The following is a 14,840-nucleotide window of genomic DNA, read 5'->3' as shown; positions in this document are numbered from 1 at the left end:
CCTTAGAGAAGAAGAGAAGAGATACATAAAGGAGAATGCCACGTGAGGATGGAGGCAGAGATTGGAGTGATACATTTACAGGCCAAGGAATGCTGGGAGCCACCAAAAGCTAGGAGAGAGGCCTGGAACAGATTCTCCCTCGGAGTCCCCAGAAGGAACTAATCACGCTGACACCCTGATTTTTGGCCTCCAGAACTGTGAGAGAATACATTCATTCCTGTTGTTTTAAGCCACTGGTTTGTGGTCCTTTGTTATGGAAGCCCTAGGAAACAAATACAGTTGACTTGCCCAGTAACACACAGTAGATGAAGGCCAAAGAACGCACTGGCATATGCTGTGTTCTGTTGAGTTGGGTGGCAGTTGTGAGGTACATAGAGGATTAGCACATAGTTTCTGGAGTCAGACCGTCGGGGTTCAAGTCCGGGCGCCACAGTCACCCTGTCCCCTCGGGCCAGTTACTTAGACTTGGGTGAGTTAACTTCTCTGTACGCCCAATTCATCCATTTGGGTGTGTTGCACTCAGAGCACCAATTGCATAGACATGTGAGGTTTACACGTACAAACTCTTAGGTGGTGTCTGGTGTCGAGTAAATGCTCACTTCTGTGGTTACTGTTACAGTGTCTCCCTGGGCCACATTTGAGGGCCATAACGGATACCAGGAGCCCTCTTTTACTCATGCTTGTGTCCTCGGTGGGGCCACTGTGACGGGCACGTGAACAGAGCTCAAAAGGTGTTCGCTGAGTTGTACTGGAGTCTATGAGTGATGCTGCTTTTAGTTCCAATAAGGCGGGAGTGTGGCGTTAGCCCAAACGGGGGCTCTCCTGGTGAGGTCAGTCCTCTGAGGGCCACCTCTCTGCAGGTCATGCCGGGGACAGTAACTGACTGCTGATGCTGGGGAGGAAGGTATGTCACCAGGTCAGTGAGACACCGTTCTCCGTGGAACTGGCCCTACCGAGAGCCCATCATTTCTAATGGACTAAAGGAGCTGGTGCCTTTAAATTCCAGAGAAAGGGAAGAAAAAGCACTTTAGTTTCAGTCCGTGTTCTCCATTAGACACCCTTCAGGTGTTAGCAATATTATGCCACAATTTCATTATCCATTAAAGCCAGGTAATAATAAGTACACAAAGGTATTTGGAGCCTATTGATGTTAATGAAAGAGATCAATCTAATTCAGAATGTGTGCATGGAGAGCTCCTTGGAGATGGAATAGGCCCAAGGTCAGCCTCTAATCGCCTCCTTGATGGTAGACCCCACCAGTACTCAATTTTGCATGACCGTCTTTATGACATAGTTGGAATTTTTGACGCCCAGACTCACGCTTCATACAGAAGCCCATCTTCCTCCTCTCCCAAGCCCCTCCCAACATTCCCAATTCAGAAAGAACGGGAAAGTTCTTGCCATCTAAGTAAGATTCTTGCACAGGAGTGAGAGTTTCTTGGATCTGGACCCTGGGTCAGGCTGGATGAGCAGAAAGTCCATGATTCCAGGGATAATTGAGTGACCCTGGAAAGATTTCTAGGACTCTAAATTCTCTTTCTTCTCTCTCTCTCGATCTGGTGGAGCTCAGAAAGATCTTCTGTCAAGTTTATGAGCTGCATTCAATGGATATCTCCACAAAACTACTCTACCCTAATCTAGACAGGAAAACTATGTCAGAGAAGGAGGATAGATGAGGCACCCTTCTTTCTCAAATGGCCCTCTGCATTTTCCCAGGAGTCCCCCTGGACGGCCGCCACCTCCTGCCTGCACGGACATCTCGCTCCGCGTGAGGATAGCTGAGGGTTGGGCTCACTTTAGCTCCTACAGCTGTCCACCCTCTTCCATTAAAATGAATTCTCACATTTTACTCCCACCTCCTCCCACTTCTACCCTCATTATTAAAAAACCCAAAAAACCAAAAAGCTGCCATATAGAAATCAAATGCTCACCCTGCTCTTTCTGGGAACCAGCACCTCCGATAATGTAGCGGAGGTAAGCTCCCCTCCTAAGGCTGCTGGATCGGAGCCAGGCTGCACACACACATCCCTGTAGGCCGAAGGGCCTGTGCTCTGGGCCCCCTGTGGAATGCAGCCTGACTCCAGAGTGTTAGCAGTGCCCTCTGATAAACAGTACATGTCCCGGAGCCAGCAGATCTGATTGCCCATCAGCCAGAACCAACAAGGCATCCTGAGCATTGGATTTAGTATCAATGGCAACATTGTACATCAGGCCCAGAGTGGCAACATGTTTAGAACAGATCATTTTTCCTCCTGCCTGCCCAGACTTGTCTCCAAGCCCCTGCTGGGCAGCCTGGACAGGGCTATAGCACATGATTAGATTAAGAGGGAGATGGCCCTTTGCTGTCAGGACCCTAGTAGACCCAAGGTTGGCATGGAACCGGGCTCTGAATTTCACATCATTGCCCAAGGGCTATTGAAGGACACCAGGACACCTCAGTTGTTAACTTCAGAGTAGGATGACTGATACAGAGTAAGAGAACGTAAGCCTAGCCACGGTACACATAGCAGGGGTGGGGAGGCACGGCGGCCGCGAGATGTCGAGGGAGACAGAGAACTGGGATAGTCACTGAATCTACTTTAAGTCTGTTCAGAGTTGTAGAACTGTTGCTGAGTCTGGCTCCCTGCCCTATGAAACATGATCTATGACTCTACTCAGGGTTCTTTCCTCCTTTGTTCCAGAGGGCCAGGGTGGAAGCCAGCCCTGCAAAGGGAAAAGCTCCAAAAGCATGAAATCCTGCCGATGCCCACCTCTAGCCTGCCTCCATGCACGCACTGTAAATGGAGAAGCATGGCAACAAACAGAGCAGAGGAGTGGGATCGTTGCTCCTGAGATGCAGGGAAGCTTCTCCTTTCCTTAAACAATCTTTTACATCTCGGTCCATTATATTTAAAATGGAGCTACTACATAGAAAACCTTTTGCGGCTATTGAGAAGACAAATTAATATTCAGGGTAAGGGGTGACATGTAACCACAGATAATCCCTGCTTTATGGAAAGTGTGTGTGTGCGCGCGCACGCGCGTGCACCCCCGTTCATCTGCCCTGTCTCTTGCCTTTGTTTGTCTCCTTCATGCAGTGTAGGTAATGGTGTGTGCAGCGTTCTCCGGAGTGCTTGGTGGGTGACTGTGTTCCACCTTGCACGTGCTACCCCCTCACATTTCCCTTTAATGCTCTCCATTATTCGGGCTGCATTAATAATGTTTGTGGGCTGATATCTTTAAAATTAATGAGGTGTTTACTCTTAGCCAAGAAACTCATTGAAATTAAAAAAGCTTTCTTTTCATCCCCTCCTTTTCTCTTGCTTAAAAAAAGGTAGACAAACAAGCCACAGTGCTAGCTTTGCTAAAAACCAAGCAGCACAAGGAAACACCCAAACCCCACCACTAGGAAGGTATGAGTTGCGAATAGTTAGTTATACATGTGTCAGGTTCAAACCACAGCTATTTCTAGGAGCCCCTAATTTAACCAGAGCTTTGCTAGAAAGCTACATAGAACACCTACAAACAATGGAGGGGCATCTGTGACCTCAATGATAGCTTATTTCAATACCACCCTCTCTTAGCATATAATTATCCAGCATAACCATAGTACCTAGTCTAGTCTGAATTTTCCTTCTTATTCAAAAGGTTTGTTTCCAGCAGAATTCATCTTGTGTTTAATCCTGACCTGTCTGTAGGCTCTATTTTTCAATCAGAAACATTATCTGGCATGAAGGACTCCACCCCACCCAACTACCACTACCACTAGCTGACTTGGTACAGAAAAGCAGAAATGAATACTAATCATGGGTCTACCAGTTGCAGGAACTTGCTGCAAACCACTTATCAGGACAATTTGCCAGAAAGGCCAGGAAGGGAGAATGGCTCCCTCTGGAGTGTAAACCAGCAGGCTTCACTGTCCTGCATCCACCTCCCAAGCTCCTGCGGAACACATTTCCCCATGACAGGGCAGCCAAGAGCATCCCTGGTGGTGCCTCTGAGAAGTCTGGCTTCTCACTGCGTTGTTTTAGAGCAGTTCTCTCTGATCCAGAAACCCCCAGTAGGCTCCAAGGGCCCTGCAGGTGATTTGTTAGCTAATTGCTCAAGATAGTCAAGCGAATAATGATACTTTTATACATTTGCATCTGGAATTAATAATTGACTCACTTAAAAACAGGGCAGTAATGTTGTAGAGACACTTCTCCCAATTTTTTGTTGTTGTCGTATGTGGGTTTTCTTTTTTTGCCCTCCCCGTAGCAATTAGGAATGAGGATGTTAGTATGTACCGAAAGGCTTGAGGACACCTGCTACGGTGGGTGGTTCAGGTGCCTGAAAAACATTCTTTTTATACCCACATAGGGGCTATCGACAGCAGAAGTCCAGGACCTGTGACTAAATCTCTGGTCTGTGAAATGCCATCATGCAAGAGGATGTCCGGAGCCACCAGAGTCATCTGTTCTTGGATGATAACGAGTTAGAACATGCGACAGAGCAGAGAACTCCTCAGCCCAACACAGAAGGCCCAAGACTGCAGAGAAGTGGGGCAGCAGGGACAGGGAGGGGTAGGACCTACATTAAACTGAATCTGGGCAAAATCTCCAGCGCTGCTCTGCAGGATGCTGTACGTTGAGGACACAGAGAGAAGTTCCCACTCACTGTCGTTCAAAAATTCCTTCTTGTCATGCTTAATGTCTTCTCTGCTCCTGAGGAAGGCCAGGTTGACATCTTGCACTGAAAACAACATGAACGAGTGACTTCCCCACAGAGGGAGGCCTCGATAATAACCCACTTTTCCAACTTCCAGTTCTTCCTTTTACCCCTGCCCCCACGTGTACAGCCTCACTGAGATAGGGTTCAATATAACCATTTTGAATGAGGGATAGAGATGTGGAATAAAATCTTTCTAGCAGCAAAAACAAAAACAAGAACAAACCCAGTTGTGAATTTACGGTTTGTATTCCATTATCCATAGAAGGCTGGCCCTGGTCCTATGACTTCTCTAACCTTCTTAGTGGCAGCAGAGGTCGAATATTGTATTCCCAAACCAACTGCAGCAATGAGCTGGGCACAACACTATACTTAGTCTGAATTACAACAGGAGCCAAATAACTATGAGAAGAGATTTAGATCTGTAAAGAGTCAATTATGTGCAAGAATAAAATGCACCCGACGGATGGCACGACAGAATCTCACCTGTGTGTGCCAACCCAGCACAAATGTGTCTCCCACTAGCAGACCATGCCTCTTGCGGTTTACCTGTGTGCAGGACACTACTGAAGGTCAGGCTGCAGTTCTGGATGTCAAATGGAAACGTGTAGGTCTCTAAACCGCATGTAGAGACCACCTGGATAGGCTTAGAGTTCTTAATGGTCCCAGATGAGTTCACATAGACATACGGAAGGTTGGGTGATCCTTCAATGTCCACACTATGGAAACACAAGAGACCTCGCTGTTACAGAGAGGGCCTTCGTCATTTCAGTCCACAAACAGAACTGATTATGAGGCGGTAGTGATCATGATAGCCAGGACTTGCCTAGAAGTGCAAATACAGAATCACATTTCCCATGACATAATTCAGATGGACTCAGTAATCACAGTCTCAAAAGTTAATTCACTTTTCTACTCTTGTAACACAGACATAATCCATGAGTAACCTCAAGCATTTGTAATCAAATCTGTATCTTAAATGATGTCAAATCATGGTACTTCTAACTTGGATATTCCCAACACCGTGATCCTTTTCAAGCTGAGAAACAAAAAAATAGCAACAATGACCAAAAGTAAGAACAACTGGCCTGAATAGTCCAAGCAGTTTTAAACCCCATGGAAATACACGCCAGCACACTTACAGCTCATTAATGATGATGTCAGGGGCCCAGATGTCACTTAGAGGAAGAGAGATCTCTCTAATCTCATCAAACATGCTGGGGGTCCAGGATAAAAACTCATCATCCCAAACCTGTTAGGAGTAGCCAGAAAAGAAATTTATCAAAAAGGGGCAATGTCAGTCTCACCAAAGAACTGAAGAGGGATTTGGATGAATAACCCAACTGATCTGCTTGTTGGCACTGTTAGGGGAGAGGACTTTCCTCCCAGCTCCTAAAGATGGTGCCCCAACCAGAAACCATGACCGTATATCTTACATAGATTCTAATAAATTAGGTCTGTTGCAGATCTAAGAAGCTAAGTTGCAAACACAAAGAAAATGTCTATTCCTTAGAATAATTATATTTTGCAACCGATTAAGATCAAGAGTCCAGCATGCACGGAAGGAGACATCATTTACCTCATGGTACCATATACTTGTCTTTAATTTTTGGTTCTGTGCATCCTGCAAAGCAAAAAGAAAATCTGTACCAAATCTTAGAATGTCAATAAATCAAAATCCAATTCAATACTATGATAATTCAGAGAAAAAAATCAAATCTAGCTACAAATGCAGATTTTAAAAGCATTGCCTTGACTCTTCAAATCTGAGTATTCTTGGTTCCTGTTTATTACTCATGCCTGGCACTATGAACTTCACTATAGTATCTATGACAAAATGGCACTATGACTACACCTGACATCTTGAATGATTTGCTAATCCCTTTCCTACCCTAATTAGTTACTCTGCCATTAATCAAACTAAAAAATGACATGTAGCCTTAGCCAATTCTGGGATAAAAAGATGGGACCAAGCTTTTATTTATTTTTTTTAAGATTTTATTTATTTAGAGAGAGACACAGCGAGAGAGGAAACACAAGCAGGGGGCAGGGGGTGGGAGAGGGAGAAGCAGGCTTCCCGCGGAGCAGGGAGCCCGATGTGGGGCTTGATCTCAGGATCTCGGGATCATGACCTGAGCCAAAGGCAGACGCTTAATCAACTGAGCCACCCAGGTGCCCCCCCAAGCTTTTATTTGTAATCAAGATATTATTCATAATATTTCAATGAGTGTTCTCTCAACTGCTCCTGGCAGCCATTCCTGTTAAGTTACCTTATGTTTGGATTTCTCTGCTTATCAAACAGACTGAATGAGCTTAATGTAAATGAAGTGTATTTTTGATGATATAAATAGACGAGATTTCCCCATGTCTGCGATGAGTAATTTTTTTAAAAGACCCCTAAGAATAACAAACAAAAAAGGAACCCCCTCCTTACTAATTTTTTCATATCTCCTCTTAGTAAAGAGCATTCTGAAACTACTATCTTCTTAGGAATTGAAAGGAATATCTCACACCATATACAAACGTTAACTCATTAACTCAAAATGGACCATAAACCTAAATGTAAGAGTTTAAACTGTAAAACTCTTAGAAGAAAACATAAGAGGGGTGCCTGGGTGGCTCAGTCAGTTGGGCAGCTGACTCTTGGTTTCGGCTCAGGTCATGATCTCGGGGTCTTGGGACAGAGCCCTGTGCCAGGCTCCGCACTCAGTAGGGAGTCTGTTTGAGATTCTCTCCCTCTCCCTCTGCCCCTCCCCCCACTCATGTGTGCACACTCTCTCTGTCTCAAATAAATAAATAAATAAATAAATAAATAAATAAATAAATATTTTTTTAAAAAGGGAAGAAAACAAAGTAAATCTTCATGACTTTGAATTAGGCAATTGTCCTTTAGATATGACACCATAACCACCGGCAACCAAAGAAAAAGTAAATGGGACTTCATCAAAATGAAAAACTTTTGTGCTTTAAAGGACATCATCAAGAAGTAAAAAAACAACCCAACAGAATGGAAATAATATCTGCAGATCATTTATCTGATAAGGAGTTAATATCCAGAATAAGGAATTTCTACAAATTAAAGCAAAATAATGACCCTATTTCAAAATGGATATTTCTCCAAAGTAGATATACAAATGGATAATAAGCACATGAAAAGATGCTCAACATCACTGCTATGGACCAAATTATGTCCTTCCAAAATTCATACATGACTAAATTTAGACTTTGAAGGACTTTGAAGAGGTAACTAAGGTTAAATGAGGGCACCATCTACTAGGATTGATGGCCTTAGAAGAAGAGGAAGGGAGAATGATCTCTCTCTCTTCCATATGGGTATACAGGAAGAAATCAGCCATCTGCATGCCAGGAAGAGAGCTCTCACTAGGAATCTAATTGGCTAGAACTTTGATCTTGGACTTGCCAGCCTCTAGAACTGTGAGAAATAGAGTCTATGGTATTTGTTATGGCAGTCCAAGCTGGCTAATACAATCACTAATCATTAGGGAAATGCAAATCAAAACCACAGTGAAATACCACTTCACTCTCATTAAGATGGCTACTAAAACAAAACAAAACAAAACAAAACAAAATCAAACAAAAGCAGAAAATAAGTGTTGGTGAAGATGTAAAGAAATTGAAATGCTTGTGCACTACTGGTGGGAATATAAAATGGTACAGCTGCTATGGAAAACAGTGGCAGTTCCTAAAAACTTAAAAATAGAATTACCATATGGTCTAGCAATTCCATTCTTTGGTATAAATCCAAAAGAACTGAAAGCAGAGAATCAGTTATTTGTACACCCATGTTCAGAGCACCATTATTCACAATAGCCAAGGGGTGGAAGCAACCCAAGTGTCCATCAAAGATGAATACATAAGCAAAATGTGGTATATACATACAACGTAATATTATGCAGGCTTAAAAGGGAAAGAAATTCTGACACATGCTACAACATGAATTAACCTTGAGGTGACACCACTTCCTTCCAAGTTTTACCAGCTGAGAGATTCTGAAATAGATAATGTTTTTAAAACCAGCATTTTTTAGTTAGATTTGATTTTCTTCCTCTGAACTGTCATGCTGTTGAAGGGGCTTTGATTTACTGACAATGTAAGATGTGGTGTCTGTCTCCCCGACTAAAGCTCAAAGGGCTCGGTTCTAGGCTTAGCTGCCATCGATGAGGGTTCCCCACAAATGGGGGGGAAACCAGGTTCAAAATGCCATTTGTATTACTGGAAAACATAGCTTGTAACTATTCTTTCACAACAAATATACTTTTACATCTATGAAATGTCCTGATCGGTTTTTTTTTTTTTTGTTTTTTTTTTTTTAATCTCTATCACGCCAAGTCGTGAATGCATCACTGACTCAGTCATGGTGGGGGAGACTATTATTTTACCCAGTTGATTCTTATTAACTGCCATGTTGATGCCTTAGCTCCTTTTTCTCTTCCTGCCCATTGCTTTGTCATGTTACATGTAACAAGTGTTAAGAATTTTTTTCTAGTATATTAGGGGGTTCTGGGAGGATTTGTCATTCAGCCCTAAAGAACACAATGTCAAAAAGGAGTTTGAGGCTAAAACTGAAATCTTTTTTTTTTTTGTCAAAGGAAACAAGTTTTTCAATGCCAGCTGGTGAACATAATTGGTTCTCTGATGGCATTATTCACAGCTTTTCCCTCTGTGTATCTCTCTCTCTCTCTCTTTTTTCTTTAGATACCTTCCATCTTGCTTGTTAAAAGCAAAGGATATTTCAGAGAATTGGAATTCATTAGTCTTCCTAACAGAGGGAGTCTATTTAGATCTAAATTGGTGGTTAGCAAATATACAGATAATTCCCGCACATTCTTATTTATCTTTCCCAGTTCCGAAGACTATAGAAACAGATGCCTCAACGTCTGGCTGGGAGGCTCTAGTCAATGGACTGGAATACAAAGGTATCTGGGATTCGGAATTGACAAAATTCAATAGAAACAAATTGAAACTCTTCACTGTTGAGTAGACTACCTCTATAATCAGATTTCCCTAAGGTACTCATAATACCCAGAAATTCTAAGACAAGACTGTAGTCTTTCATATAAACAAAACAGGAGGCAAAACATTATAATGGAAGCGAGGTGCCGTGGTGAAAGAAGGGCTGAAAGCTCCTCCCTCCAGAAAAAAGTTGCTGGCAGATGCACCCAATAAGTTATCTGTTCACACTGGGGGTACCCTTGTCCCATTCTGTGCACGATTTCATCAAGTCCTTCAAAACCAGCCCTACCTCCACAATGAACTTTGGGCTTAGCCCTGCTGAATGTACTAGAGACGTTTGCAAGGCATATTAGACTATCCTAATCAATTAATTGCTTGACAGATATCTAGTCAGTGTCTTTGAACTAAGATACGCTGCACTGCAGATTGTGGGAAATATGAACATGAGTAAGCAAGCCCTTCCCTCAAGCAGCTTATTAATAAATTAGGGTATGGGACATTTTAACAAATAACTCTGTTTGTTAAGAAATATATAGACTTCAGTGGATTTAAAGAAAGGAGACATGGTTGTCAGCTTGCAGACTTGAGGGAAATCTCTTTTGGGGACTGAGATTTGAAGGACTGTAATATTTTGCAGATGGAGAATGAAGACAAAGACATTCCGTGGAGGAAACAGCATACAGGCAGGAGACAACAAGGGGTTGGTTTCATTGTAGTATTGAGGGGATAAGGCTAAGGCAGCAGACAGGGATAAAACTAGAGGGATGGAATTTGAGATTTTTCCAGATTTCTGAAGGAAAGTCTGCCAAATTCAATAAGACAGTATTACCGTCTAACGTATTCTAGTAAAAAAATTGTATATTCCACGCCAGTGGAGAAAACATATCTTTGAAAAAATAATGGTGTTCTCCTTAACTACTGTAAGGAGACTGGTTTTATTTTCTTTTATCAGGATAGAAAGAAAGAGATAAAAAAATATCAATTTGATATAGTTGTTCTAAGGGGAAAATATTAACATAGAAACTTTGCTCCTTTTCGATATTTATCTCCAAATAGTCCTCAAGAGGAAAGCCTGAGCAATTCTACTTTATCTTAATCAATATGAAGTAGAAAGTGGCAGGATGAGGATAGACCTGAAGGTAGTCTTATTCCCTTACTCAAAGTTGATCATATGCATGTCCTGGGGTTTTACATGATACGGCTCATATCATGTGTCTTTATTCAAATCATGCTATTCCCATTATACAATGTCTGATAAACAATGCAGTCATAATAACCCACTGACAACTAGCAAGGACTAATATTCCCTAAGTATGTGAAGATATAGCCCCAGGAAATTAACTCTCAAAAATTTTAGTTCAATATCCAAATACAGAGGAAATTGAAGGGAGATCTGTTGAAGCTTATGTAGGACCAGGCCTTTGGAGTAGGGGTGGATATTTCCTGGCATTTAATTAAATATTTTCTAGGATCTTAGATCTAGTACTTTTGCAAAAACAGATTTTTTGTGTATCACTTAAGTGTTCCTGTTTACAAAGAAATAATGATTAGGGATTTATCTGAGCTGGAGGAAAGTGATGTTAAAATAATTTGTGGGGCGCCTGGGTGGCTCAGTCGGTTAAGCCGCTGGCCCTTGATTTCGGCTCAGGTCATGATCTCGGGGTGGAGCCCTATGTCAGGCTCCGTGCTCAGCAGGCAGTCTGCTTGAGTATTCTCTCTCCTTCTCCTTCTGCCCCTCCCCCTGCTTGCACGCATGCATTCTCTCTCTCTCTCCCTCTCTCTCTCAGATGAATAAATAAGTCTTTAAAATAACTTGTATCAGACAAAAAAAAAAATTTAAACCCTGTTATATACTTTTAGTTTCAAATTATTTTTTTAATCAATTACAATGCCTAATTCTCAGTCAAAAAACCAGAGTCTATGATTCACAGCACAGTATTAGGATATTAACATAGAAAAATATCTCCATTTAAAAAATAAAGAGAAATTATTAAGTTATTTTAACAAACTACATTAAAATAATAACATTGTATTGTGGGGTGTATTATGCATGTAAATGTAAAATTGAAGAAAAAGTAGTACAAAGGACAGTGGAGCGGGGAAATGGAATTTTACTGTTGTAAGATTTGTACAGTTTATGTGAAGGGTAATAAGATTAATTCTAAGTACACTGTATGAAGTGAATGATGGATATGGAAATCCCTAAAACAACATCTAAAAAATAATACAGAAGGATGTTAAAAAGCCAACAGAAGAACTAAAATCAAATATTAAAAAAAAATGTTTAATTTACTTAAAGTAAGGCAGGATAAAAGGAAAAGAAGAAGGAGAACAACAACAACAAAAACAGATGGGGCAACTGGAAAACACATAGCAAGATGGTATTGGTAAATGGACGAGATGCTTCAATTAAAATGCATAGATTGACGGGTTAAAAAAAAGCAACGCCCCAGAATACTGCTCAGCAATAAAACTCAATGAACTCAAGATATGCACAATGTGGGTGATCCTGAAGGGAATTACACCGAATGGAAAAACCTATCTCCAAGGTTACATACTGTCTGTTTGCATTTATAGAACATTCTCAAAATAACACAATTGCAAAGATGGAGGAGAGACTTATTGGTTGCCAGTGGTTAGGGATAGGCGACAGGGACAGGGTTGTGGCTATAAAAGGGTAGAATCAGGCAGCCCTGTGGTGATGACTTTGTAGCTTGATGTGGTAGAAGTGGTTACAAAGCTACACATGTGATAAAGTTATATACACACACGCACACACAAATGAATATATGTAAAACCGGAGAAATCTGAATAAGTTCTGTGGATTGAACCAATGTCAATGTTCTAGAACTGGAACTATATTACATTTGCCTAAGATGTTAACATCGGGGGACATTGGGTGAAGGGTGCATAGAATCTCCCTGTAAATTTATTTGCAACTTCCTGTAAATTTATAATTATTTCAAAATTAAAGTTACCCAACTATATGCTGCCTCCAGGAAATGACCTTGAATACATTGTCACACAGAGACTGAATATAAAAGGATGGCAAAACATACACCATGCAAGAAAACCTTCTCATACACCATGAGAAAAACTTCAAGAAAAGGATATTACCAGACATGAAGAGGGGTATTTAATAATATAAAAGGATCTGTTCATCAGGAAGACATGTAATTCTAAATGTATACTCACCTAATAACAGAGCAGAGAAATAGACAAAGCACAGTTATAGTTGGGGATTTTAACACTCCTCACTATGAAATTACTAGAACAACAAAAATTTAAAAAGTTAGAGAAGATTTTCATACTATCAAACTTTGTATATTCCACGCCAGTGGAATTTGATATTTATGGAGTAGTACACCCTTCTATTTAACATTGTACTGGAGGTTGAAGCCAACGCAAGAGACAGTAAAAGGAAATACAGGTAGAAAGAATAGAGATAAAGAAGCAAAGCTATCTTTATTCACAGACAACATGATCTTCTTTTTTTAAATTTTTTTATTCTTATGTTAATCCCCATACATTACATCATTAGTTTTAGATGTAGTGTTCCATGATTCATTGTTTGTGCATAACACCCAGTGCTCCATGCAGAATGTGCCCTGCTCAATACCCATCACCAGGCTAACCCATCCTCCCACCCCCCTCCCCTCTAGAACCCTCAGTTTGACAACATGATCTTCTATATAGAAAATCTGAAAGAGGGGCGCCTGGGTGGCTCAGTCATTAAGTGTCTGCCTTCGGCTCAGGTCATGATCCCAGGGTCCTGGGATTGAGCCCCGCATTAGGCTCCCTGCTCGGCGGGAAGCCTGCTTCTCCCTCTCCCACTCCCCCCGCTTCTGTTCCCTCTCTCACTGTCTCTCTCTCTCTCTGTCAAATAAATAAAATCTTTAAAAAAAAAAAAAAAGAAAGAAAATCTGAAAGAATCTACAAAAAGGCCTATAAAACTAACAAGAGATGGTAAGATCACAGGATCCAAGGCCAATACATACAAATCAACTATATTTTTGTATGCTAACCACAAAGAGATTCATTTTAGTACCAAAAATGTGAAATACTTAGGGATACATTTAACCAAATATGTGTAAAACACTGACAACTACAAAATATTACTTGGAGAAATTAAAGAACTAAATACATGGAGAGCTAAGATGCACTCATGGATTATAAAGCTATTATTAAAATGTTGATTCTTTTCAAATTGATCTATAGATTTAATGTAATCCCAATAAAAATTCTAGCACTTTTTTAAAAATAGAAATTGATTCTAAAGTTTATATGGAAATGCAAAGGACCTAGAAGAGTCAAAATGATTTTGAAACAGAAGAAGTTTGGAAGACATACACTAATTTCCAGACTTCTGTAATGCTGCAGTAATTAAGACAGTATGCTGGTGTCAGGGGAAACACTGATCAGTTAGGTAGAATAGAGTCCAGAAATAGACCCAAAATATATAAAGAACTCCTGCAACTCGATAAGATAATAAACAACACTATTTTTTAAATGGGTAAAAGATTTGAGCACTTTACCAAAAAAGATATCAATTGGCAAATTAGCACACACATTAAATGTGTCATTAGTCTTTGGTGAAATGGAAGTTAAAAACTACAGAGAGCTATCACCACAAATCTACCAGAATGGTTATAATTTAGAAACACTGACAATATCAAGTGCTGACCATCATGTGGAGGAACTGAAACTCTCATACATTGCAGGCGGAATGCAAAATGATGCAACCACTTTGGGAGGCAGTTTGGCAGTATCTTATAAAGTTAAACACAGGCTTATCATACAACTCAGCAATCCGACATCTAAGTATTTATCCAAGAGAAGTGAAAACATATGCAATTGTATATAGTGGCTTTACTCATGATTTCCCCACACTGGAAATAACCCACATGTCCAACACCGGGTGAACAGATAAACCAATTGCAGTACACACACCTGCACAATGGAACGCTACCAACTCTAGAGCAAAACATGTGTGATCTCCAAGGCACTGTGCCACATGCAAGAAGCCAAAACAAGGGTAAAATACTTTCTGGAAAGGCAAAACTCTAATGAGAAAGGTAAGATCACTGGTTGCCAAGTATTGGGGGTGGGTGGAGCGATCATCTTTACAAAGTTGTTTCATTTTATGTAATTTATGTCTCAATTTTAAATGCTTCAAAATT

The 14,840-nt window shown here is 40.9% G+C and overlaps 1 protein-coding gene across 4 annotated transcripts in view; it reads right to left on the bottom strand.

Annotated features, from left to right (window-relative positions):
• HTR3B (5-hydroxytryptamine receptor 3B) overlaps nucleotides 1-14,840 on the bottom strand; it is a 52,669-nt gene that overhangs the window by 9,100 nt on the left and 28,729 nt on the right. For all 4 annotated transcript variants that reach the window (XM_035008981.1, XM_035008980.1, XM_035008978.1 and 1 more), the window contains 4 exons: nucleotides 6,266-6,310; nucleotides 5,829-5,938; nucleotides 5,236-5,405; nucleotides 4,553-4,710 (listed from right to left, as the gene is read on the bottom strand). In XM_035008981.1, the coding sequence (XP_034864872.1) occupies nucleotides 4,553-4,710; nucleotides 5,236-5,405; nucleotides 5,829-5,902 (402 nt within the window). In that variant the 5' untranslated portion in view covers nucleotides 5,903-5,938; nucleotides 6,266-6,310. The remainder of the gene's footprint in view (nucleotides 1-4,552; nucleotides 4,711-5,235; nucleotides 5,406-5,828; nucleotides 5,939-6,265; nucleotides 6,311-14,840) is intronic.

The sequence above is a fragment of the Mirounga leonina genome, unplaced genomic scaffold, assembly GCF_011800145.1.
Source record: "Mirounga leonina isolate KUSES-001 unplaced genomic scaffold, KU_Mleo_1.0 Mir_153, whole genome shotgun sequence".
Taxonomy (NCBI): Eukaryota; Metazoa; Chordata; class Mammalia; order Carnivora; family Phocidae; genus Mirounga; species Mirounga leonina.
The sequence above is the reverse complement of the archived record's forward strand: the minus strand, read 5'-3'. Positions and strand labels throughout refer to the sequence as shown.